General features: G+C 43.4%; 1 protein-coding gene across 1 annotated transcript; it reads left to right on the forward strand.

The window, feature by feature from the left end:
- Window positions 1-1701: 1701 nt before the first annotated feature.
- Window positions 1702-23132, forward strand: LOC308310036 (uncharacterized protein). The gene is made up of 8 exons (XM_080756070.1): window positions 1702-1831; window positions 3593-3753; window positions 6489-6672; window positions 11009-11152; window positions 12517-12650; window positions 19491-19702; window positions 20963-21069; window positions 22694-23132. Exons 1-8 carry the CDS (start codon window positions 1809-1811, stop codon window positions 22749-22751), a joined length of 1023 nt encoding a protein of 340 aa, XP_080612196.1. The 5' UTR covers window positions 1702-1808; the 3' UTR covers window positions 22752-23132.
- The last annotated feature ends 349 nt before the right edge of the window (window positions 23133-23481 follow it).

Consider the following 23481-nt stretch of genomic DNA (forward strand, 5'->3'; position numbering starts at 1 on the left):
ATTAACCACATCAGCCCGATATACTGTACATTGCGGCCATTTGAAAATAGCAGATCTACAAGCTCACAATGCTGCATGCACGCACACACACACACGCGCACGCACGCACGCACGCACGCGCACGCGCCACACACACCCACACACAGCAGCAATGTAATGGTGACATCAGACATCAGTGTGATGAAGAATTGAAGATCCTGAAAGTCATTTTAACCGATTATAACCGCCTCCAATATTATTAATGACTTAGTATTTTGACTTGAGCCAATGAGCCTACAGTACCATCTCAAAATGATGACTTACTGTAAAGCCTAGTATCTCAACATAATGAGAAAAACCTTCTACAAAAGAATGACTTTTACCAGCTAAAGATAATAACCTATAGCAGTTTGACCTACGTATATATCTCAAATTAATGACTATTTCAAAAATGTTACAGTTGATGAAGTTTCTCATTATTCTGAGATACTGTCATTTCGAGCAAGTCATTATTTTGAGATATATTCCCACTAACTCATAGTTTTGTGTTTCTTTTTTAATTCAACATTTTCTCTCCACACATACTGTATATATGGTCCAACCATGGGTTCTAAAAGTCCATTATGAAAGCAATGAGGTTTCACAATTAACATTTAAGCTATACTAATTATTACGTTTCTCATAGCATGGCATGGATGCACCTGGGACGTATCCTCAGTGATGTATCCTGAGGTCAACGGGGTTTCGGGTCTCTCAACATCACACCCCTCACTCAGGCGACCCAGCCGGGAGTGATCAAGTCCCGACTTCCGTCCCAGTAGCGTATACCCTCAATCAGTCCCACTAGGGACAAACCAGGGGCACACAATCCGTTGGAACTACTCCAGAACTACTCTGCCAGGGCTGGGAGGTACGCTTCTGGCACATGGAGGGACTAGGCTCTGTGGGTTGTCTCCTGTCCGGGCCCCTCCTACGTCTCACCAGGTCCACTCCTGCTCTCACCAAGAGTAGAGAGAGGACCTGTGCGTTGCACCAGAGTCCCAGCACCAGACAGTTCATCCAGGAGTGGTGGGCAATGGTTCCGCAGGGTCATGGTGCTGCGGTTCCGCTTGCTGCTTGCATGGCCCTCCCAAAGGCCTCACCGAGGGTTTGTTGGGCTTCCTCCTCACGGAGGACACAGGCTGGGGGCGCTAACCCACACTGCTCACCTCCTCACGGAGGACACAGGCTGGGGCGCTAACCCACACTGCTCACCTCCTCACTCACGGAGGACACAGGCTGGGGGCGCTAACCCACACTGCTCACCTCCTCACTCACGGAGGACACAGGATGGGGCGCTAACCCATACTGCTCACCCGGGTGCCGTCTACATTCCGGCTGTCACCCGTCTCTCCGGTGGTCACCAGACTATACCTGGTTGTCACATAATAGTCTATTCCTATGAGTCTCATCATTATATTTCCCAACACACTGGCGGAAATGCTCTCCCACCCCCCACTCAAGCCAGAATGTAGAGTGACAATCATAGGTGTGGTATGTGGTCTGGTAAAAAAAAGTGGGGGTATCTGGCTGGGGCGTGGACGGCCTGGCTGTCTTGGGTTTCAGGCTTCAAGGATGATGATAACGACACAGACACAGCTGCTAGGGTGGAATTTATAGGAGGAGGAGGAGGCTCTGAGCTGTTCAGTTGCAGGGTAGACCTCAGTGCTTCATGTAGAAATATCCATCAGGAGGAGTGAAGATATACCAGCCTACAGTACATGCTGACAGATTGGCACAGATATTATTTCACTACGGCAGATCCTGACCAAATTCTGTGGAGCTAAAACATGGGACTGTACAATGAAAAGGGGTAATAAATAATAATGGATTATTACCTTTTGTGGTGTAAACTATACTGTATATGTTATACTGTACGTCTTCTGGTTGTGATTGTGTGCCTTAATTGGACATTTGGAATGTGTTCCTAAACCTTTGTGTTACTGTTAAAATGTCAAGGAACAAACACCATGGGGGAAAATGCATTTGCTTTAAGCCACAGTAATTTGGTGCTTATACTGTACTAATGCATGAGGTGCATTAGTATAATTGTTATTACACTAATCAATATACAATTTTTGCTGCTCTCAATTCTATTATACAAGCTCAGACAAATGTTGTTTTTCTCCCAAATTGAGATAATGAACATTTAACAAGGAAACACTACATCAATATTCTTCAATTATTCATAACACAGAATTAAGACAAACAATGTTTGTACAGTACTAATGTTGTACATTACAAGCTAAGTAATGAAGTTTAACCCATTCTGACCGGGCACCCATTTTGGTGTTGGCATCATGTTATGCTTTAGCTATTGAAAAATAGCAGATCTACAAGCTCGTATCGCGCCACCGAGTGGCGCGATACGAGCTTGTAGGTCTGCTATTTTTGAAAAATTCGAAGAACGACTGACATTTTTAGAATCTGATCTCAGGTCAGAATGGGTTCATCAGACCAGTGTGTGTCCAGTGGAAACCTCGTATGAATCTGATCTCAGGTCAGAATGGGTTAAGGCCTAACGTACGTTAATGTACAGTGCTCATTTACAGTATACATTTGTATACTTGAAGTTTGTAGGAAATGTAACCGAATTATTTGGCTATAACGTAGATTTGTACAAACTCTTGAGTTCAAGTAGCACCCCCCCCATCAGTGTTATAGGCAGTAAGATATTACCATAATAGTATTGCTTTCCCCGGTAACTACATATAGTGTAACTTATTACAATCAGTTTTTGAGCTAGATGGATATATATTACACCTATGATTTATTATACTCCCTAATAGGAGGCTGTTAAAATGCTAAATAAGAGCTGATTTACAACCCATCAACAGGATTGTGACGTGACACGTTGTTACTTTGTAGATTAGTTTTTTTCTGAGGTATACGTTGCCCTCTCGTGAAATGACGTATAAAGGTGAGGCGGGTTGCAAAAAAGTACTAATAATTAGGGCCGGCACTAATTGCGATTAATTTAGATTAATTAACTACAGAAAAATTAATCGCACCTTTTTTTTCACCGCTCACTGGGCGCTTTTCTATAGTACTGAAAACTGGAAATAATAAAAAGTCACCCCATTTTGTGTTGCCTAGAACTGGAGGTCTGACAAAAAACAGTAACAATATGAAGTAAGTACAGCTTTGTGATTTCACTGAGATGTACTTGTTACTGTTACTAAAAATTTTTCAGACCTCCAGTTCTAGGCAACACAGAATGGGGTGACTTTTTATTATTAGGTATATTAATGACAGTAAAGTGTTGAAAATGAGTGGTATCCTGTAGTCACTATTCATTGATTCACTGGGATACCAAAAAACATTATAAAAAAAAAACTACACAGCCTCTGATTAATTAGATTTTTTTTTTAATCGAGTCCCAGCTCTACTAATAATATAACTTGTAATGTAACTATAGTTACTTTTGATACCAAGTGTATTACTGTAACTCCTCCTGAGTGACTTATTGGCCAACAACAACACCGGCACGATAAAAGTATCCTTCACTTCACAGCCCATGATGTAACGAGTCCAGTCATTTCTCTCCTCACCTCCCGTGATGTGTGTTTTTCAGGGAGGAGGTCGGAGAGCCTCAGACTCAACACATGCACATCAAAGAGGGAGGAGGAGGAGGAGGAGGAGGGGCTGATGGCCGCCGTGGTGCGTCAACTCAGACAGGCGGACAGCTCAGCAAACCGGCCCCCAAAGACATCCCCCGTGATATGATGTTCATAGGTCAGTGGGTCAGCGTCACGTCACATCACGTCATACTCTTAACCCATTCTGACCTGAGATCAGATTCATACGAGGTTTCCACTGGACACACACTGGGTCTGATTAACCCATTCTGACCTGAGATCAGATTCTAAAAATGTCAGTCGTTCTTTTTCGATTTTTCAAAAACAGCAGACCTACAAGCTCGTAGCGCGCCACTCGGTGGCGTGCTATGAGCTTGTAGATCTGCTATTTTTAAATAGCTAAAGCATAACGTAATGCTAACACCAAAAGGGGTTCCCGCGCAAAATGGGTTAATATGGCATTGCTTTATACTGTTTGAATAATACACTGTATAATGTGCAATTATGCATGGGAGGCACATGTCTGAAATCATTCCATCATTTCCTATACTCCTTGCTTTAAATTAATAAAGTGGCCAGGGTAGTGCCTGCGTTTGGATTCTGTATTTTTGCGTGTCTTAAGTACCAGGTCTTATTCCCTAACGTGAGTAAACTAAAGACCTGGAGGCGTGATCATCAATGCCATTTGGCTATTCTAATCAGTGGCCAAAGAGCATTGATCATCATTAATTCATGAATAGTTATAATATGGACCGTGTCTTTATAGTGCATATAGATTTGATGTGGTCAGATCAACATATTATGGAATGTCAGAACAGGTCAGCTCCATAAAATACAAATGTAATTGATATAAATATTTGTTTAAAATCTCTATGGGGAAAAAAATGAATGGCAGATTTTCCAGTGGGTCTAGAAAACCACGCCCACCGCTATGCCCTATATCCTACCCCAACCTCCCAAAGATCAGAGTGGCCGTGTGCGTGTGTGCGTGTGTGCGTGTGTGCGTGTGTGTGTGTGTGTGTGTGTGTGTGTGTGTGTGTGTGTGTGTGTGCGTGCGTGAGCACACACAGTGTCCACATACGTAGATGCCAAGGAGGGACGACACGTCCATAAATGTAAACCTTCTCTCTCTGGTATTTTTAGAGGACATGAGATCATACTGTCCCTGCAGGAAGGGGGAGGGTCACTCACTCTGTGGGCGAGTGAATCACGTGAATACTGTAGATGTTAAACATTTATTGGGCACATTCGCGGTGGTACAGTACGTGTCACCACCTAAATCACGCGTGGTTTGGCTGTCTTGTCACCTAAATCACGTGTGGTTTGGCTGTCACCTATAAATCACGCGTGGTTTGGGCTGAACTGGAGGTTGCTCAAGGTGTCATCTCCTCTGGGTGTCAAGGTGTCGATCTGGCACCTTGACAAGACAAACACTGTATCTCTGACTATCTATGGAGGTGACAACATACTGTACTGTACTGTACTGTACGGTAGCTGTGCCCTGGTTTACTTCACTGTCCATGTGGCTTTTCCCACTATTATTATTATTATAGGCAATACTGATGATGATATCACTTATAAAAGCAATCTCATTGTGTAAGAAATGTTTGTGAAAGCATCCCTACGATAGCCTATATTGTCAAAGTGTCACTTTTTCGTTGTCACCTTATAGAAAGGTCACAGATCCAGACTTCGAGTCACATTGTTTTATTTTTTTATCCCACGATTTTGTAACTCATTTTTCACCCCTGTGTCAATCATCTAATGTGATCCTGGGCTCTACACACCCTCCACCAACCTAGTCCCCATATATGGGGGACAAGGGGAGACCAACCTAGTCCCCATATATGGGGGACAAGGGGAGACCAACCTAGTCCCCATATATGGGGGACAAGGGGAGACCAACCTAGTCCCCATATATGGGGGACAAGGGGAGACCAACCTAGTCCCCATACATGGGGGACAAGGGGAGACCAACCTAGTCCCCATATATGGGGGACAAGGGGAGACCAACCTAGTCCCCATATATGGGGGACAAGGGGAGACCAACCTAGTCCCCATACATGGGGGACAAGGGGAGAGCAACGGACTTTAACTCATGCTTCCTTCATGCCTGAGTGTCCAAGTTGTCCCTTTACACCTGACAGGGGGGAGTTTCCCTGGTTGGACGTAGCGCGTGGAAGGAACACGTTATTCCAACCAGTTCCTTTCCCCTCCATCAGGCGCCCCGGCTGGCCAGGGGGAGGCAGTTTAGAGTCCAGTCACATTTTTGAACAAGGCATCGAACCCCCCAAGCCTAAGGACTATACTGTATATTGTGCCACCCCTTACCCCTTAATTATCCATAAACTTATTTTGCTTTTTTTTTTACTATTTAAAAAAAACCTTTTAAAATAGTTCAAATAGCCGATCTACAAGCTCGATGTATGACGTGTCGATGTAGATCGGCTATAGTAGAACTATTTTTAAAATGTTTTTCAAAATAGTAAAAAAAATGGCAAAATATGTTTAGGGATGAGGGGTAAGGGGTGGTAGATAGGTACATAGGGAGTATTAGGGACGTAAGGGCCGATTCATACTCCTATTTTACAGCTGAAATGATTTCGGCTCGTCAGAAATGTTCAGTAGCACCGAGGAGCCGACTTTAGGACGGTACCCCCCCCCCCCCCCCGAACCTCAAATGACGTCACATCGTAGTCGCTACAGAGCCGAACCGACTTTTATTCGGCTCTAAAATAGAAGTATGAATCGGCCCTTAGAGTGTCACGGTGTGTCACCTGCCACAATGTTTGTCTGTTTGTCAATTGGAGGCATACTTCGTACAAACCGAATTAATCGCCGAATCCTTTTATTCCCCGTTGTTGTTGTGTTTGCGTCGTTGTGACATCACAGTGGGAGGCTGGACCCGCGAGGAGCCGGACTGCCGCGTGGAACGTTTCCACCCAGACTACAACGAGTGGAGGTTGGCGAGCTCCATGGCCGTGACGCGAGGCAGCGTGGCCGTGTGCGCCCTGAACGGACGCATCTACGCCGCGGGAGGGGAGGACCACCACAGATGTTTCAGCAGCGTAGAGAGGTGAGTGGAGATAGGACCACCACAGATGTTTCAGCTCTGTAGAGAGGTGAGTGGAGATAGGACCACCACAGATGTTTCAGCTCTGTAGAGAGGTGAGTGGAGATAGGACCACCACAGATGTTACAGCTCTGTAGAGAGGTGAGTGGAGATAGGACCACCACAGATGTTTCAGCTCTGTAGAGAGGTGAGTGGAGATAGGACCACCACAGATGTTTCAGCTCTGTAGAGAGGTGAGTGGAGATAGGACCACCACAGATGTTTCAGCAGCGTAGAGAGGTGAGTGGAGATAGGACCACCACAGATGTTTCATCTCTGTAGAGAGGTGAGTGGAGATAGGACCACCACAGATGTTTCAGCAGCGTGGAGAGGTGAGCGTTTATAGAGTTCTATGTCAGCCATGCCCATATGTGGAGTGTAGGGATGCCAGAACAGGCCAGCTTATAGAGTTCTGTGTCAGCCATGCCCATATGTGGAGTGTAGGGATGCCAGAACAGGCCAGCTTATAGAGTTCTGTGTCAGCCATGCCCAAATATGGAGTGTAGGGATGTCAGAACAGGCCAGCTTATAGAGTTCTGTGTCAGCCATGCCCAAATATGGAGTGTTGTGAGGTTCAGAACAGGCCAGCTCCTATATGGACCCTGGGCAGGGGCCCGGTCCAGACCCCGGGCAGAGGCCTTTTTGTGGGTCCGTGGGTCCGACCGACTCGACACCGGGCAGGCGGGCACTGCCCTCCCTGCGGTGGGGTGTGGAACGACACCGGGCACTGCCCTCCCTGCGGTGGGGTGTGGAACGACACCGGGCATTGCCCTCCCTGCGGTGGGGTGTGGAACGACACCGGGCACTGCCCTCCCTGCGGTGGGGTGTGGAACGACACCGGGCACTGCCCTCCCTGCGGTGGGGTGTGGAACTTCTAATTTGTAGTCGGCGGGGCTAACCGTTCTCGAGTTACGTGGATTACAGACGGACACACAGAGACTTGGTGCATTTATATTTAGATGTACTTATAGTTACTTTACACCACTGTTCGGAACACATGCACGTACTTGACACTTAATTTAGGCGAGCAAAAAAAGAAAAGGAAAGCCTGTGTGAGGCCTGATGCGTCAAACCTGGACCCAGCCAGTGAGAGAAAGACCAGATACTTCAACCCTCTCTAGCTTTAATGAAAAAGACTTGAGTTTGTTTGTATACACTAATCTCTTTAACAAATAGACGATCTACAAGCTCAAAACATGTTGCAAAACAAAGCGTTGTGAGCTTGTAGGTCGGCTAATTTTGGCACCCCGAGGAGGGGTGCCTGCAGCGTTCATATTATGGTTAATGCTTTGGAGATATGCAGAGCACAAGAAGAGGAACAGCCTGAGTTTTCACAGGCACCACCATTCAGAAATACATTAACCATACATACAACACAATGAACGTTGCATGGGAGCAGGGCTTTGTGGCATTTCATTGTTTAATTGAACGTAATTTTCCCTGGCAGCATTAACCCATTTTGGTGTTAGCATTATGTTATGCTTTAGCAATTGAAAAATAGCAGATCTACAAGCTCGTAGCGCGCCACCGAGTGGTGCGCTTCAAGCTTGTATAGGTCTGCTATTTTTGAAAATTCGAAGAACGACTGACACATAGAAACATAGCTTTTTCAGAAAACTGTCAGGATTCAGAAGACATTTTTTAGAATCTGATCTTACGTATACTTTTCAGGATTCAAATTCAGAAACGGCAACAGTTTTGAGCTGATCTGCTACTTTTTATGCTTGTAGTGTGCCGCTGTACGTAGTACGATGGAGCAGAGGAGCGTTACGAAGCCAAGAAACCACAACAAATGAACAGAACATGGAGATAAGACTGTGAATTATTGCTTGTGCCAATTTTAAACTGAACATCGAAACACCGCTGAGTCGATAGGAAAAGCCTAATTGACATGCGGGGCGCTAAACCGCTAATGCAACGGGAGGCGTATACTTCATTATCTCAACATGTTTCATAGCTAGCAGGAGACACGCGGCGGCTAATGCCTCTCATCCGGCATGCTGAGTGCCTGTGAGTGCTCTGTGTGAGAGTGTGTGTGTGTGTGTGTGTGTGTGTGTGTGTGTGCGCGAGAGAGAGTGTGTGTGTGTGTGTGTGTGTGTGTGTGTGTGTGTGTGCTCGTGCACGTGTGTGTGTGCGTGTACACGTGTGCATGTGCAATTGCGCCATGTGTCTGTGTGTCCCTAAAAAGCCCATTTGAGCACATAACCTGTTGGCCCGCCAGCGACAGGTGGGTGGGCCTGGTGACAGCTGGGGCTCCCTGACAGCCTGATGGATGACTCAGACATGCCACGGATGTGGAGAGCGTCAATCAGAAGCTCAAGGACCAGGTGATGAGTGCCGACACCTGGGAGGGGAGAGGGCTCGACGGGGGGCCAGCGTACTGCAGCGTTTTAACCCGTTTAGGCCTGAAAAAATGTCTTCTAAATCCTGACAGTTTTCTGAAATAATCTATGTTTCTACTAGCCTAGATCACTCAATATTTCATGTCAAGGACCCCAAAAATGATCTGTACTTGGCCTCCATAAGACCCCCATCTGAAAATATGTTTATTCCAGGGACCCTCCCAGAAGCAAAGATTTGAGTTTAAAAAATAATATTCCAAATTTGAGATTTTTCAAAAATAGCAAGCTCATAAAAATTACAAGTAGATCTGCTATTTTTCAATAGCTAAAGCATGACCTTCACCTTCACCTATCCCGTAACCCCGGAGGGTCGTTGGGGCACCACAGACGATCTGTTGACCAGCTCTCTCCATCCCTCTCTGTCCTCGGCAGCTCTCATTGCCTCACTGAGTGTGTCCATTCTCTCCGATGTTATCTTCCCATCTTTTCTTTTGTCTCCCTCTTCTCCTGCCACCTCGTACGGTACCTTGCAGGATGGTCTTTGCAAGGCCTGAGGATCTGGTGATGTGTCCGTGGTAGTACCACCTCAGTTTCCGTTTTATGACCGTAGTAAGAAGGTCATCATGTGGGCCAATGGCTTGGCTGACCTTTTGCCGTACTTCCTCGTTGGTGACGTGTTGGGTGTAGGAGATACGGTATCTACGGTAGCATCTCATCTCCATGCTCTGTATTCTCCTCTGGAGCTCAGCTGTAAGGGTCCAAGTTTCGCAAGCATATAAGAGGATTGACATGACAAGTGTGTAAAGCATGACATAATGCACCAAAGGGGTCCCCGCCTAAAATGGGTTAATAACCCATTTGTCTACTGTGCCTAGCTGGCTCAAGGCCCATCCAAAGCATTACTTACTGTCTCTACTGTGCCTAGCTGGCTCAAGGCCCATCCAAAGCATTACTTACTGTCTCTACTGTGCCTGGCTCAAGGCCCATCCAAAGCATTACTTACTGTCTCTACTGTGCCTGGCTCAAGGCCCATCCAAAGCATTACTTACTGTCTCTACTGTGCCTGGCTCAAGGCCCATCCAAAGCATTACTTACTGTCTCTACTGTGCCTGGCTCAAGGCCCATTGAAAGCATTACTTACTGTCTCTACTGTGCCTGGCTCGAGGCCCATTGAAAGCTTTCAGTCTTGCGTAATTAAAAAAACCCTCATGGCTCTAGAGAGCAGAATGGACCCGATGGAGATATACATGTTTGTTTGAAGATGGATCTACGAACAGATTCTTTTTTTTTACTGTGCATAACTCAATACTCATTGGGCTCCATTTTCGTCACCGCTTAAACCCCTTATCCCTAAACTTCTTTGCCTATTTAGGAAAACATCGTTGAATAGTTCAACTAGCCAATCTATACATTGACACGTTGTGAGCTTGTTGACTGGTCATTTTAACTATTCAAAACTGTTTAGCAAAACAGTAAAAAAAAAAAAAAGGCAAAGAAGTTTAGGGATAATAAGGGTTTAGCGGTGACGGAAATGGAGCTCATTAAAAGACAGATAGACAGACAGACACACAAACTGAAACACCACTAGACTCTCTCTCTCTCTCTCTCTGACGGAGGGCAGGTACGACCCAGAGTCAGACAGACAGCTGGGGCATTGATTGTTGATTATTTACCCCCCTGACGGAGGGCAGGTACGACCCAGAGTCAGACACACAGCTGGGGCATTGATTGTTGATTCTTTCTCCCTGACGGAGGGCAGGTACGACCCAGAGTCAGACACACAGCTGATTGTTGATTATTTACCCCCTAACGGAGGGCAGGTACGACCCAGAGTCAGACAGACAGCTGGGGCATTGATTGTTGATTCTTTCTCCCTGACGGAGGGCAGGTACGACCCAGAGTCAGACACACAGCTGGGGCATTGATTGTTGATTATTTACCCCCCTGACGGAGGGCAGGTACGACCCAGAGTCCGACAGCTGGGCCACAGACGTGGCAGCGCTCAGCAGCCCGCGGTCCGGAGTGAGCCTGGCGGCCTTGGACGGGTTCCTCTACGCCGTGGGAGGCTACGACGGCATCACCGCCACCAACACCGTGGAGAGGTGAGGTCATCTATTATTAATAATAATAATAATAATGGATTTTTATTTATAACGCACTTTATACATTCGCAAGAATCTCAAAGTGCTACAGCAGTGAATAAAAGCAAAAGAAACAACACACCTAAAAGAACAGGAACATTTAAAACATAATTAAGGGCAAGGCTATAAAAATGCTTTGGTAAAAAAGGAAAGTCCTCTCTTTTGAGTCCTCTCTTAAAAGCGTCTACAGACTGTGGGGCTCTCTGTATTTGGCCGCGCCCCCCCCCCCCCCCCCATCTGAAAATATGTTGTTCCACGGAAAACACCAAAAGGGGGTCTCAGATTGGGTTAAAGTACCAAAAGTAAAAGTACTGTCCCATTTTCAAGTTCTCAAATGTATATAAAACAAATCTTTTGAAACTTGCAGATCGGCTATTTTCAAATGGTGTAAATGTATATAGGGCTGATGTGGGTAATGTATGTTTTGTAATAATCTAAATCTATACGTTTTCAAATAAGTGTAGTAAAAAAGGATGAAATGACTGCATGGCCTCCTCTGTACAGTACTCAACGGTTATTGCACTACAGTGGCCTATAATAACCGAAGTACAGTTTTGGCTGTGATTGCTGAATGTTGAATAATTTATGCACAGCAAATGGCTGATATCAATCAAATAAATGATTCACTTAAGACTTGAGGGCACAGTCTGGTTGGCAGCATGTGTATTCATATTCAAACATTTGGGCCACATTTTCACGATAAGAAATAAAATAGAAGACCAAGCGACGGTGGCTCAGGGGTAGAGTGGCCGGATGGGAACCGCAAGGTTGCCAGTTCGAACCCTGTGGGCTCCCCCAGAGTTAGTGTCGAAGTGTCCTTGAGCAAGACTCTGAACCCCTGATTGCTCCTGATGTGCTGGTTGGTGCCTTGCATGACTTCCGCCGCAATCGGTGTATGAATGTGTGTGTGAACGGGTGAATGTAATGCACAATCTATGTTCGCTCTTAAGTTCGCTCTGGTGTCGTATTTTGCAGAGATTCGCAGGCGAACTGCAACATGTAATATTTCGCATTTTCAGATCCCTTATTCGCATCGCGTCGCTAATTCGCCAGTGTGTAATGACCTTTACTGTCGAAGTGTCCTTGAGCAAGACACTGAACCCCAAATTGCTCCCGATGTGCTGGTTGGTGCCTTGCATGGTTTCTTCTGCCATCGGTGTGTGAATGTGTGTATGAATGGGTGAATGTAATGCACAATCTATGTAAAGCGCCTTGCGCTATGAGCTTGTAGGTCTGCTATTTTTCAATAGCTAAAGTATAACATGTAATGCTTGAAACACCAACAGGGTTGAACAACGTTCATTTTTCCCCCGTTGGTTCTCCAGGTTTGACCCGAGCATGAACCGGTGGACGACCCAGGCTCCCATGTCGACCCGACGGACCAGAGCCTCCGTGGCGGTGCTGGACGGTCTCCTGTACGTGATGGGCGGACACGACGGAGACACCGTCCTCAACTCAGGTGAACTGATTGATTGATTGACTGATTGATTGATTGGAATATGTATTAACAGTTTTAAGCAGAATTACAGTACATTTCAAGCACAAACTCAATACAAAGACTGTTAACTGTGAGTGGACGACCCAATTAATAAGCATTACACTTGTTTACAAGAGGGTCCACCGTGTTCAATTCATCAAAACATTTAGAGACGTACAAATAGACACTTCTATTATAGTTAAAGAACAGAACAGGAATTCATCATAATGGAAGCAAAAAGGGAAAAGAAACATATACAGTGAGGGGAAAAAGGGGGGAACTCAAGGAAGAGCGCGGATAGGAGAACAACAATTCTATAAAAAGTATTGCACTGCCGAGTACAGTATATCTACAGCCAATATTCCCCCAAATGCCCGGAGCTGTGGCCAGCCATAATAACAATAATAATACTGCATGGCTGGAGGTTTTATTGATGTCATTTCTCCATTACTTCAGTTCAGACCCACTAGAAGACGATACACTTTAAAGGGCCCATGAAATCACATTTTGTCGATTCCCGGAAAAGGGCAAGAAAATAACAACATTTGATGACTCATCCGACTCATCCGAGTCATCCCACACACACCAATAATACTAATTAAACCATTTTGGACGGGAACACAGTTGGTGTTTTAAACATTATGTTATCATTTTTCTATTGCAAAATAGCAGATCTACAAGCTCATATCGCGCCACCGAGTGGTGCGCTATGAGCTTGTAGATCTGCTATTTTTTTTAAATCGTGAAAATGTGGCACAAATCTTTTAATATATATATGCTTTCAGAGTGAACGTTTTTAACTCAAATCTTTGCTTCTGGGAGGTTCCTGGAACAACATATATATTCAGATGGGGGTCGGTGGCCAATTACATATAATTTTGGTGTCGTTGACATGAAATATTGAGCACCACTGAAACAGGTATTTCAGAAAACTGTCAGAATTTAGAAGACATATTTTTTAAATGTCGACGTCAGGCCTAAATGGGTTAAGGTTGTGTGTGTTTTCCGTTCAGGGCGAACAAGAGTCAGGGCTCTGCTACAAGCCGCCTCATTGGCCACTGGGGCACATCGGTGCATGCGTATAGCCGCCTCATTGGCCACTGGGGCACATCGATGCATGCGTATAGCCGTCTCATTGGCCACCGGGGCACATCGATGACGACAACATATTGTTTAGCTCAGCTCGCCATAAACTCGACTGCACGAAATGTGCCTCAGTTTATGCATGTCAAACTGGGGGGTCCTTGAAATTAAACGGGTTTGAGAATCACTGCTAGAGCCATACAGATCTTACGGGGGCTATATCTTTTCAAATGGGGGTCCACAGGGATAATTAGTGTCAATTTGGGGGTCCTTGACATGGACAAGTATGTGTACCACTGGTATAAAGGACCTGAGACTAAAATGTGTTCTGTTATATAACCATTACTCTACACCAGGGGTGGGCAACTGGCGGCCCGGGGGCCACATGCGACCCCCACCTTCACTTAATGCCCGCATGTTAATATCAGAATACTGATATAGTATTGATTTCAGCTGTTTTAAAATTCCAAACCTGCTTTATACTTCATGACTAGTACAAAGCAGGTTTGGAATTTTAAACAGCTGAAATCAATACTATATCAGTATTCTGATATTAACATGCGGGCATTAAGTGGTGTAGTAGTTATAAAAAGGTTACTTTTCAGGATTCCAATTCAAAAATAGCAAAAAAGTATTCAGGTTTTCAATTCAAATATAGCAAAAATAGCTGAACGTGTCGCGTTGCGACGCGTTTTGAGCTTAGATCGGCTATTTTTGCTACGACAGTAATATGCACTGTGGCCTTCTGGAGTGAGTGTGGAAATATATTGGCCCTCTCCATCGTCACAGTTTCCCAGCCCTGCTCTACACCATCTATAATGTAAGATAAGGAGTTTAAAGCTCAGCTGAGAATTGATTCAAGGTTGTGGATATATTCAGAGAGATGTCCTGCGTCAATAGACAGAGTGACTCACCACTCCAATGAACCAATGAGACAATTTTAAATTCTATGAAAAACAAACTTTCCAGGCTACGACCTCCCAAGAACATAATCATAACTAAACTAGGGGACCCTAGGAGTTAAATGTTGTGAATATACCAGATCTACAAGCTCACAACAACTCACAATGCGATACTTTGTGAGCTTGTAGATCTGCTATTTTCACCATGTTTCCCTTTTTACCTTTTCTTATAGGTAATAGTTGACAATTTGGGTAATGTTTGACTTTTTTTTATAGTATACATACATTATGTAGTTTGTTGATTGCAGCTATATTTTCTTAATTTATTTTCCACTGAAGCCAGAATGTTGCATCGACCATGAAGTCAGGAGGACCAACTGAATAACTCCATATGCAGAGCAGTGGTTGATCACGAAGGTAGACCACGTGACATATACCCTTAAAAATATAATTTAAATTATAAAAAGACTACTTTTGGCATCTGACACTTGAATTAAGGTGACTTGATTGATTGATATCAAAAAGGGCCTGTCAGCCTATAAACCCACAATGCAAGACTTTGTTTTCAAGAGTGTTAATGAGCTCAAGCAAATGTCAAGTATTACAGAGTTGCTATTACAAATAGAACCATTCCATCACTATTCCCTAGGTGTGTTTGTCTTATTACGGTAGGTAACTCCAGCACCGCTATTTTCAGCAATGAAATAATGCTTTTTGTTTTGGTGGGTATATATTGTTGGAGCTGGTCATTCAGTCAGAATAGTGTGGGCAACCCTGGTGTAGTTGATATACTACAATGTTTTAACGGTTTTAACTCATTTAGACCTGAGGACGATTCTACAAATGTCTTCTAAATCCTGACAGTTTTCCCCCCAGAATTATATGTAATTGGCCGCCGACCCCCCCATCTGAAAATATGTTTTTCCAGGAACCCCCCTCAGAAGCAAAGCTTTTTAGTTAAAAACTGAAAAAGAATATATATTCAAAGATTTGCGCCGCATTGTCACAATTCTTTCAAAAATAGCAGACCTACAACGAGTGCCACGCTACGAGCTTGTACATCTGCTATTTTTCAATAGCTAAAGTATATAAAAAGCAAGGCTTTTGCACACCTACAGGCAACAACAGCTAAAGTATAACATAATGCTATAAAACACCAAAAGGGGGATCCCGTTTAAAATGTTTTAAAGACCCCGGGAACTTTGACAGCTTTTCAACGTTCAGCAGCTTGACCAGTTATTTTCTGTGAGTGACCAAATGCTGCACTCACATTCCTGGGCCCTCTCTCTCTCTCTCTCTCTCTCTCTCTCTCTCATATTCCTGGGCCCTCTCTCTCTCTCTCTCTCTCTCTCTCTCTCATTCCTGGGCCCTCTCTCTCTCTCTCTCTCTCTCTCTCTCTCTCTCTCTCATTCCTGGGCCCTCTCTCTCTCTCTCTCTCTCCAGCATGCCAGATAAAGATAAACGGGGGTCATGTTGTGCTGCCACTTGTCACTACTGCCTATTTCTGTCTGTGAGAAGAGAAATGTTGTAAAATTCCCACAACCTTCTCCTTCATGTGCCACCATAAGTCCAAACAACCAGCGGCTTCATTTCAAAACGTCATTTCAAAGACTATACAGTGAAAGGAAAACGATACGTATACCAAAGGAGCAGTGTTGTTTTTATCGACTAAAACTTAAGACGAAAAATGTTCGTCGACTACCTTTTTCCACTGACAAAAACTAAATGAAAACTAAGCTCTGATGACTAAAACTAAGACTAAATATACTGACAATTTCGTCAACAGATAAAAACTAGACTAAAATGCTAGGAAGGGTCTATAGTGGAGAAGAGATCCAGTATGAGTCATTTTACACAACGCGTCGCACTGCGTTGTGAGCTTGTAGATCGGCTATTTTCATTGTAAAAACAGTCATTACGACGGCATCAAGGCCCACCAAAACACACTTTAGTCGACTAAATCAACTGTAGATTTAGTCGACTAAAACTAGACTAAAACATTCCGCGTGACTACAATGTGACTAAAACTAAATGGAAACTATTCAAGAGACTATAATTATGACTAAAACTAAAATAGAAATTTGCTGCCAAAAACAACACTGCAAAAGGACAAAGAGATGTCTCTGTCAGTCAATACGAAGGTATTGTAAATAAATACGCTCTGACACTATAAATTAAATGTGTTCAGCCCGTTCACCACAGCAGTGTTTACCAAACTTTAGAGTTTAACCCATTCTGACCGGGCACCCATTTTGGTATTAGCATCATGTTATGCTTTAGCTATTGAAAAATAGCAGATCTACAAGCTCATATCGCGCCACCGAGTGGCGCGATACGAGCTTGTAGGTCTGCTATTTTTGAAAAATTCGAAGAACGACTGACATTTTTAGAATCTGATCTCAGGTCAGAATGGGTTAATCAGACCAGTGTGTGTCCAGTGGAAACCTGGTATCAATCTGATCTCAGGTCAGAATGGGTTAAAAGATACAGAGATAAAAGATACACTTCTACACAATCTCCCTGGAACAAAACGTCCAAAATGAATCAACCGCCTTATATTATTATAGTAAAAATAGCATATCTACAATCTCTATCTACAAGCTCTATATAGGCTTGCAGCGCGTTATTGCAATGCGACACGTTTGTAGATCTGCTGTTTTCACTATTTCTTAAGCAAACATTATTATGTTTGGATTTTCAAGGAAGTCATTCATTTAATTATAAAACTCATATTGCAGAGACTAGGAACAGACAATCTTGAAATAGACAATCCGATGTATTACATGTCACTGTGTTTAATGGTGCTTAAAGTTATTGTTGTGTTTTATATGAATTTCAAAGTGCAAAAGTCTAACTTGAAACTGTCCCTGGAGAAAAGTTTGATTGACAAACAGAATTCCAAGGACACTATCTCCAGCACAACGATGTTTAGCTAATGTTGACTCAGTCAACAAACTCAACCAGATATCTAAAATCTTGAATCAAATACAAGCAGTATCTGACCTACAAAATGGACTTTGCGATGCGTTGTGAGCTTTTAGATCGGACATTCTTGGCAAAGATGTGGGGGGGAAAAGGAAGGGAGCATTAGTATAGACCCCTGAGGGACTCCGGTCAATGAAGCAGGGTTTATGTGGTTAATGAAAACCTCTCTGTTACAGCATAAGGTTTATGTGGTTAATGAAAACCTCTCTGTTACAGCATAAGGTTTATGTGGTTAATGAAAACCTCTCTGTTACAGCATAAGGTTTATGTGGTTAATGAAAACCTCTCTGTTACAGCATAAGGTTTATGTGGTTAATGAAAACCTCTCTGTTACAGCATAAGGTTTATGTGGTTAATGAAAACCTCTCTGTTACAGCATAAGGTTTATGTGGTTAATGAAAACCTCTCTGTTACAGCATAAGGTTTATGTGGTTAATGAAAACCTCTCTGTTACAGCATAAGGTTTATGTGGTTAATGAAAACCTCTCTGTTACAGCATAAGGTTTATGTGGTTAATGAAAACCTCTCTGTTACAGCATAAGGTTTATGTGGTTAATGAAAACCTCTCTGTTACAGCATAAGGTTTATGTGGTTAATGAAAACCTCTCTGTTACAGCATAAGGTTTATGTGGTTAATGAAAACCTCTCTGTTACAGCATAAGGTTTATGTGGTTAATGAAAACCTCTCTGTTACAGCATAATGAGAATTAAGGATGTCGCAAAGCACTCAGCATGCGGTAATGTCATGGTGTGCATTAAGTTGAGTACTTTGTGGTGGTCCGAAATTATGAATTATTCAAAAGTTCTCGATTTGTAAGATCATCTTGTAGAACATTATGTACTCTCTGTACTACTGTATATGCAGTATACTGTTTGGGAAATTATACATACGATCATTATACATAAAATAAATATTTATTTATTTTTGTGTCCATGCATGTTATGAAATACTTTATGGGCTACATGTACGGTATATACATTTTTTGCCTTTCATAAATCGGCCATGTAAAATGTGTTCAACATCAGTGTTCAACCAGAGAAGAACTGTCTGAAGAATTGTGTAGATTCCAAGCAATACTAAACGACAAAAGAAGAACGTACAAGAAGATGAAAGTCTTAGTAGTATTTTTGAAGTAACGTTGTGCCCATTAAACCCATCCGTGTGAATTTGTTTACTTGTAGTCAGAGCTTTAATACTTGTGTGTTTGACAGTCTTTATCATTATAAATTGTTTATATTATGCAGGTTAGGCTTTGAAGCAGTGGAGACAGTTCTCCGATGCCAAAACATAGTACCTTTACTGGTGGTATTTATGCTGAATAGTGTACAGTATATATTATCTATAAATGCACCAAGTCTCTGTGTGTAAAGAAAGAAAGAAAGGTACTATGTTTACCCAGGGTAACTGGACTAAGGAAAGGAAAGGTACTATGTTTACCCAGGGTAACTGGACTAAGGAAAGGAAAGGTACTATGTTTACCCAGGGTAACTGGACTAAGGAAAGGAAAGGTACCATGTTTACCCAGGGTAACTGGACTAAGGAAAGGAAAGGTACCATGTTTACCCAGGGTAACTGGACTAAGGAAAGGAAAGGTACTACGTTTACCCAGGGTAACTGGACTAAGCTCAAGAACTTGTTTACAGCCAGGCCCTGCTCATAGAACATTTCATGGTAGGGGTTCAATGCCTTGTCCAAAGGGCACTTCAGCGGTGGTAATTTTAACGTGCCGGTCCGGGGATACGAACTATAGCGACCTTCCGATATCAAGACCGCTCCGCAAACCGTTCGGCCACCGCTGCGAAGCATTCTTCTCTCTCCTTTGACCCTGTTGTTGTCCTCTGTGTCCTCCAGTGGAGCGCTACAGTCCTCTAGAGGGCGCCTGGACCCCCTGCCCGTCCATGCGGTCCCCCAGGGAGGGCTTCGGCTGCGTCGTCCACCTGGGGAAGATCTACGTGGCGGGGGGCCGAGACGAGCTCAGCCTGAAGCTCAACTCCGCCGAGGCCTTTGACCCCGAGAGCTGTCGCTGGTCCCCCGTCAAACACATGAGGAACAAGAGGCATGACGTGAGCGCCACTCGTTGTTAGCATTATGTTTTGCTTTAGCTATTGAAAAATAGCAGATCTACAAGCTCATAGCGCGCCACCGAGTGGCGCGCTACGAGCTTGTAGGTCTGCTATTTTTTGAAAAATCGAACAACGACTGACATATAGAAACATAGCTTTTTCAGAAAACTGTCAGAAGACATTTTTAGAATCTGATCTTACTTAAATTAAAATTCAGAAACGGCAACAGTTTTGAGCTTGCAGTGCAGGATCTGCTACTTGTTATGCTTTTAGTGTGCCGCTGTAAGTATAGTACGATGGAGTTACGAAGGGAAGAAACAAGAACAAATGAATAGAATATGGAGATAAGACTGTGAATTGCTTTTTGTGAACAGAGATTTTTCAGAAAACTGTCAGGATATAGAAGACATTTATAGAATCTGATCTCAGGTCAGAATGGAAAACTGTCAGGATATAGAAGACATTTATAGAATCTGATCTCAGGTCAGAATGGGTCAATGAGCCCACCCGACTTGTAGAAACAGACTCAGCTCTACTTGCAGAGCAAAAAAATAAAAATCACACCTGTGTGAACCGAGTGGTGCAACTCCCCTCTCTCCCCCCTTCTCCTCCTCCTCTCTCTCTCTCTCTCTCTCTCTCTGTTTCTGCATGGCACAACAGCGCCCCTACTGGTACTCATTATACTGGGGCTCATTAACCAACACATAGGCGGACGGGTTAACCACACATAGACACGGACATTGCTGTTCCTTGGAGTGGTTGCACCACTCAAAAATGGCGGATATGCAAGCTCACGCAGCCTGTTAGCTTGTAGATCTGCTATTTCACCGATCCACGAGATCTATTTGTAGATTTGTATACATTTGAATACTTGTGAAATGTTATGCTTTAGCTATTGAAAAATAGCAGACCTACAAGGTCGTATCGCGCCACCGAGTGGCGCGATACGACCTTGTAGGTCTGCTATTTTTGAAAAATCGAAGAACGACTGACATTTTTTAGAATCTGATCTCAGGTCAGAATGGGTTGATCAGACCAGTGTGTGTCCCGTGGAAACCTTGTATGAATCTGATCTCAGGTCAGAATGGGTTAAGTATAGAATACTTTCTTCTTTTGGTACTTTATCTGGTACATTTTGATGCTGATGCTTTTGTACTTTTAGTCAGGTACATTTTGACTTCCGGACTTTTACTTCTGGAGTATTTTTACATTGCAGTATCTATACTTTTAGTGAAGTAATCCATTGGAGTGCTTTAACAGGTGTCCCTGGTAGTGTTCAACGGAGCGCTGCTGGCCGTAGGAGGCTGTGACGGCATCAGTGATCTGAAGACCCTGGAGGTGTACTGTCACCTGACCAACACATGGAGGTAATAATACTCTACACATGGAGGTAATAATACTCTAACTGTCTTCCTGACCAACACATGGAGGTAATAATTAAGCAATATTACACGAGAGGGTGTTGTTTAACGTGATTATTGCCACGACAGTAGGCAAGTAATAGTAGTAATTACGGTAGGTAGGGGAACGAGACGAAGTCGAGTTCCGCAAGCATCACTGAAGTGGCCAGTAGGTAGTGACAGTCAGACAGTTAAAAATATTCGCTCTAAAATATATATCCAATGATTTGTGCCACATTTGAACGACTTTTAAAAAAAATGTACAGATCTACAAGCTCATAGCGCGCCACTTGGTGGCGCTCTACGAGCTTGTAGATCTGCTATTTTTCAATAGCTAAATCATAACATAATTTTTAAAACACCAAAAGGGGTTCCCGTCCCCAAGAATCCACGGACTGCATTACTACCACGTCCTAGTACGTGTGGTTTCCGGCGTTGCATGTCAGCTGTCTCCACTCAGCCCTCCCTCTGCTCTGTGTGCGTCTCAATGAATGAGATGCTGCAATCATCATGGTGACCTTGTTACAGAGACATCATGGTGACCTCCTTCTCACGGAGACAGCTAGCAGATTTCCACAGGGCAGGACGGGTCAAGGACAGCTGGCCTTCACATCTCACTGCTGTGTCGCAGAAACCTTGGATCTCCATCAGATTTCAACTTTTTTTATGAATGAATGCCCCTAATTCGTCACACAAAAGCCAGTGAAAATATCAGACCCTGAATGATTTAAGTTGAGTCATCTTGTAATGGTGCATGCGGACTCATTTCCTAATAAAGAGGCAAATTATAAACTTTAAGTTTATAGGACCCAAATGTACAATCTACAAATTCTACATTATCTACTAATCTACATTTTGAATTAACCAGTAGTTTTGAAGCTTTGAATTGGAGATGTTTTTTTGTCTCATTCCTAAACCAATAATTTGAGATCTCCAACTGCGGTCATCAAGTTATTGGCTTTACAGAATGTGACAAAATCTACAATAAGTCCTTTTTGGGTATACTATTCCTTTAACTCATTCTGGGCGGGAACCCCTTTCAGTGTTTTAACTAAGCATCATGGTTATACTTTAGCTATAAAAAAATAGCAGATCTACAAGCTACGAGCTTGTATAGGTCTGCTATTTTTGAAAAATCGTGAACATGCGGCACAAATCTTTGAATATATATATTCTTTCAGAGCGAACTTATTTAACTCAAATCTTTGCTTCTGAGCTGTCCCTGGAACTACATATTTTCAGAAGTGGGTCGTGGCCAATTTCATGTCATTTTTCTGGTCCTCGGCATGAAATATTGAGCACCACTGATACAGAAACATGAGGTATTTCAGAAAAGGAGAGTAGAGGGCAAGAGAGTGGCGGGCTTTATAGAACAAGTTTACGCTAAAACAGTGCAATCACATTGATACAACACAATATTTATTAAATATTGAATTTCTACCTAAAGGCTTATTTATTCTTTGTGTTTATCTGATGGCCATATAGCTGCATGTTCACCATTCCATTACAGCTGATCCTAAGACAATTAGTTGATCCACAGGAGTTCCATCCATGCAGTCAAAATCTAACTCTTACCGGCTTCTATTTCCAGACACTTTGGAAGCATGAAGAGCAAGCACCCTGGAGGAAGAGTGGCCATATTGCACTGAAAGCAGACGTGGAATTGTTACATAATCGTAATAATTCCCTTAGAAGTCTAGGGGTTATAAAAGGATGCAACACGGCTGGCAAGTGAACTGTTGTTTATTTCACAGTATTATGATAAGGTTACATACAATACAAGGTTCAAGTACAATGTTATTTAAATGATATAATGACAACAAAACTGGCTATATGGGGCAACACAAAGAAACAAGCAAAACAGACTATACCTACTCTAAATGCCACATGAACCCTCTTATCTAAATCTAACCAACAAAAGGAAAAGGGTTACAAAGGATTTAATCTATCTAAACTCCCTACTCTATAACTACTGCCTAACCAAATTTACAAAAACTACGTTCCCATACTCCGTATAAATTATATATTATATACTATATATATAATTATTTCCTCCTACATAGACCATATAAATACGCAGGGCGCTTCACACACGTAAAGACCCTGGTACGTTGTCCCGGGCGGTGGCGTAACCGTCTGGGCACCCGACTGGTAATCCAGTCGCAGTGTGCCGCGGGTTCGACTCCCGAGCCCGACACGGCCTTTACTGCATGTCTTCCCCCATCTCTCTCCCGTTTCCTGTCAGCCTACTGTCTGTCCCTTCAAAAACCAATAAAAGGCGTAAGCCGCAAAAAAAAGACCCTGGTACGCTTGTGCACAGTTTCAGTCACAATGACACGAAGACTGAAGGATTCTGAATGTGTTCCTCAGTCATATGTT

This window comes from Protomyctophum bolini, assembly GCF_963924005.1.
Source record: "Protomyctophum bolini genome assembly, chromosome: 22".
In the NCBI taxonomy this organism is placed as follows: domain Eukaryota; kingdom Metazoa; phylum Chordata; class Actinopteri; order Myctophiformes; family Myctophidae; genus Protomyctophum; species Protomyctophum bolini.

Excerpts from the sequence above, each read along its gene's own strand:
- LOC308310036 (XM_080756070.1), top strand. The coding sequence starts at position 1,809 with ATGGGACTGTACAATGAAAAGGG. Across the intron at positions 1,832-3,592 it reads GGACTGTACAATGAAAAGGG|GGAGGAGGTCGGAGAGCCTC; the intron begins GTAATAAATAAT and ends TGTGTTTTTCAG. Across the intron at positions 3,754-6,488 it reads CCGTGATATGATGTTCATAG|TGGGAGGCTGGACCCGCGAG; the intron begins GTCAGTGGGTCA and ends GTGACATCACAG.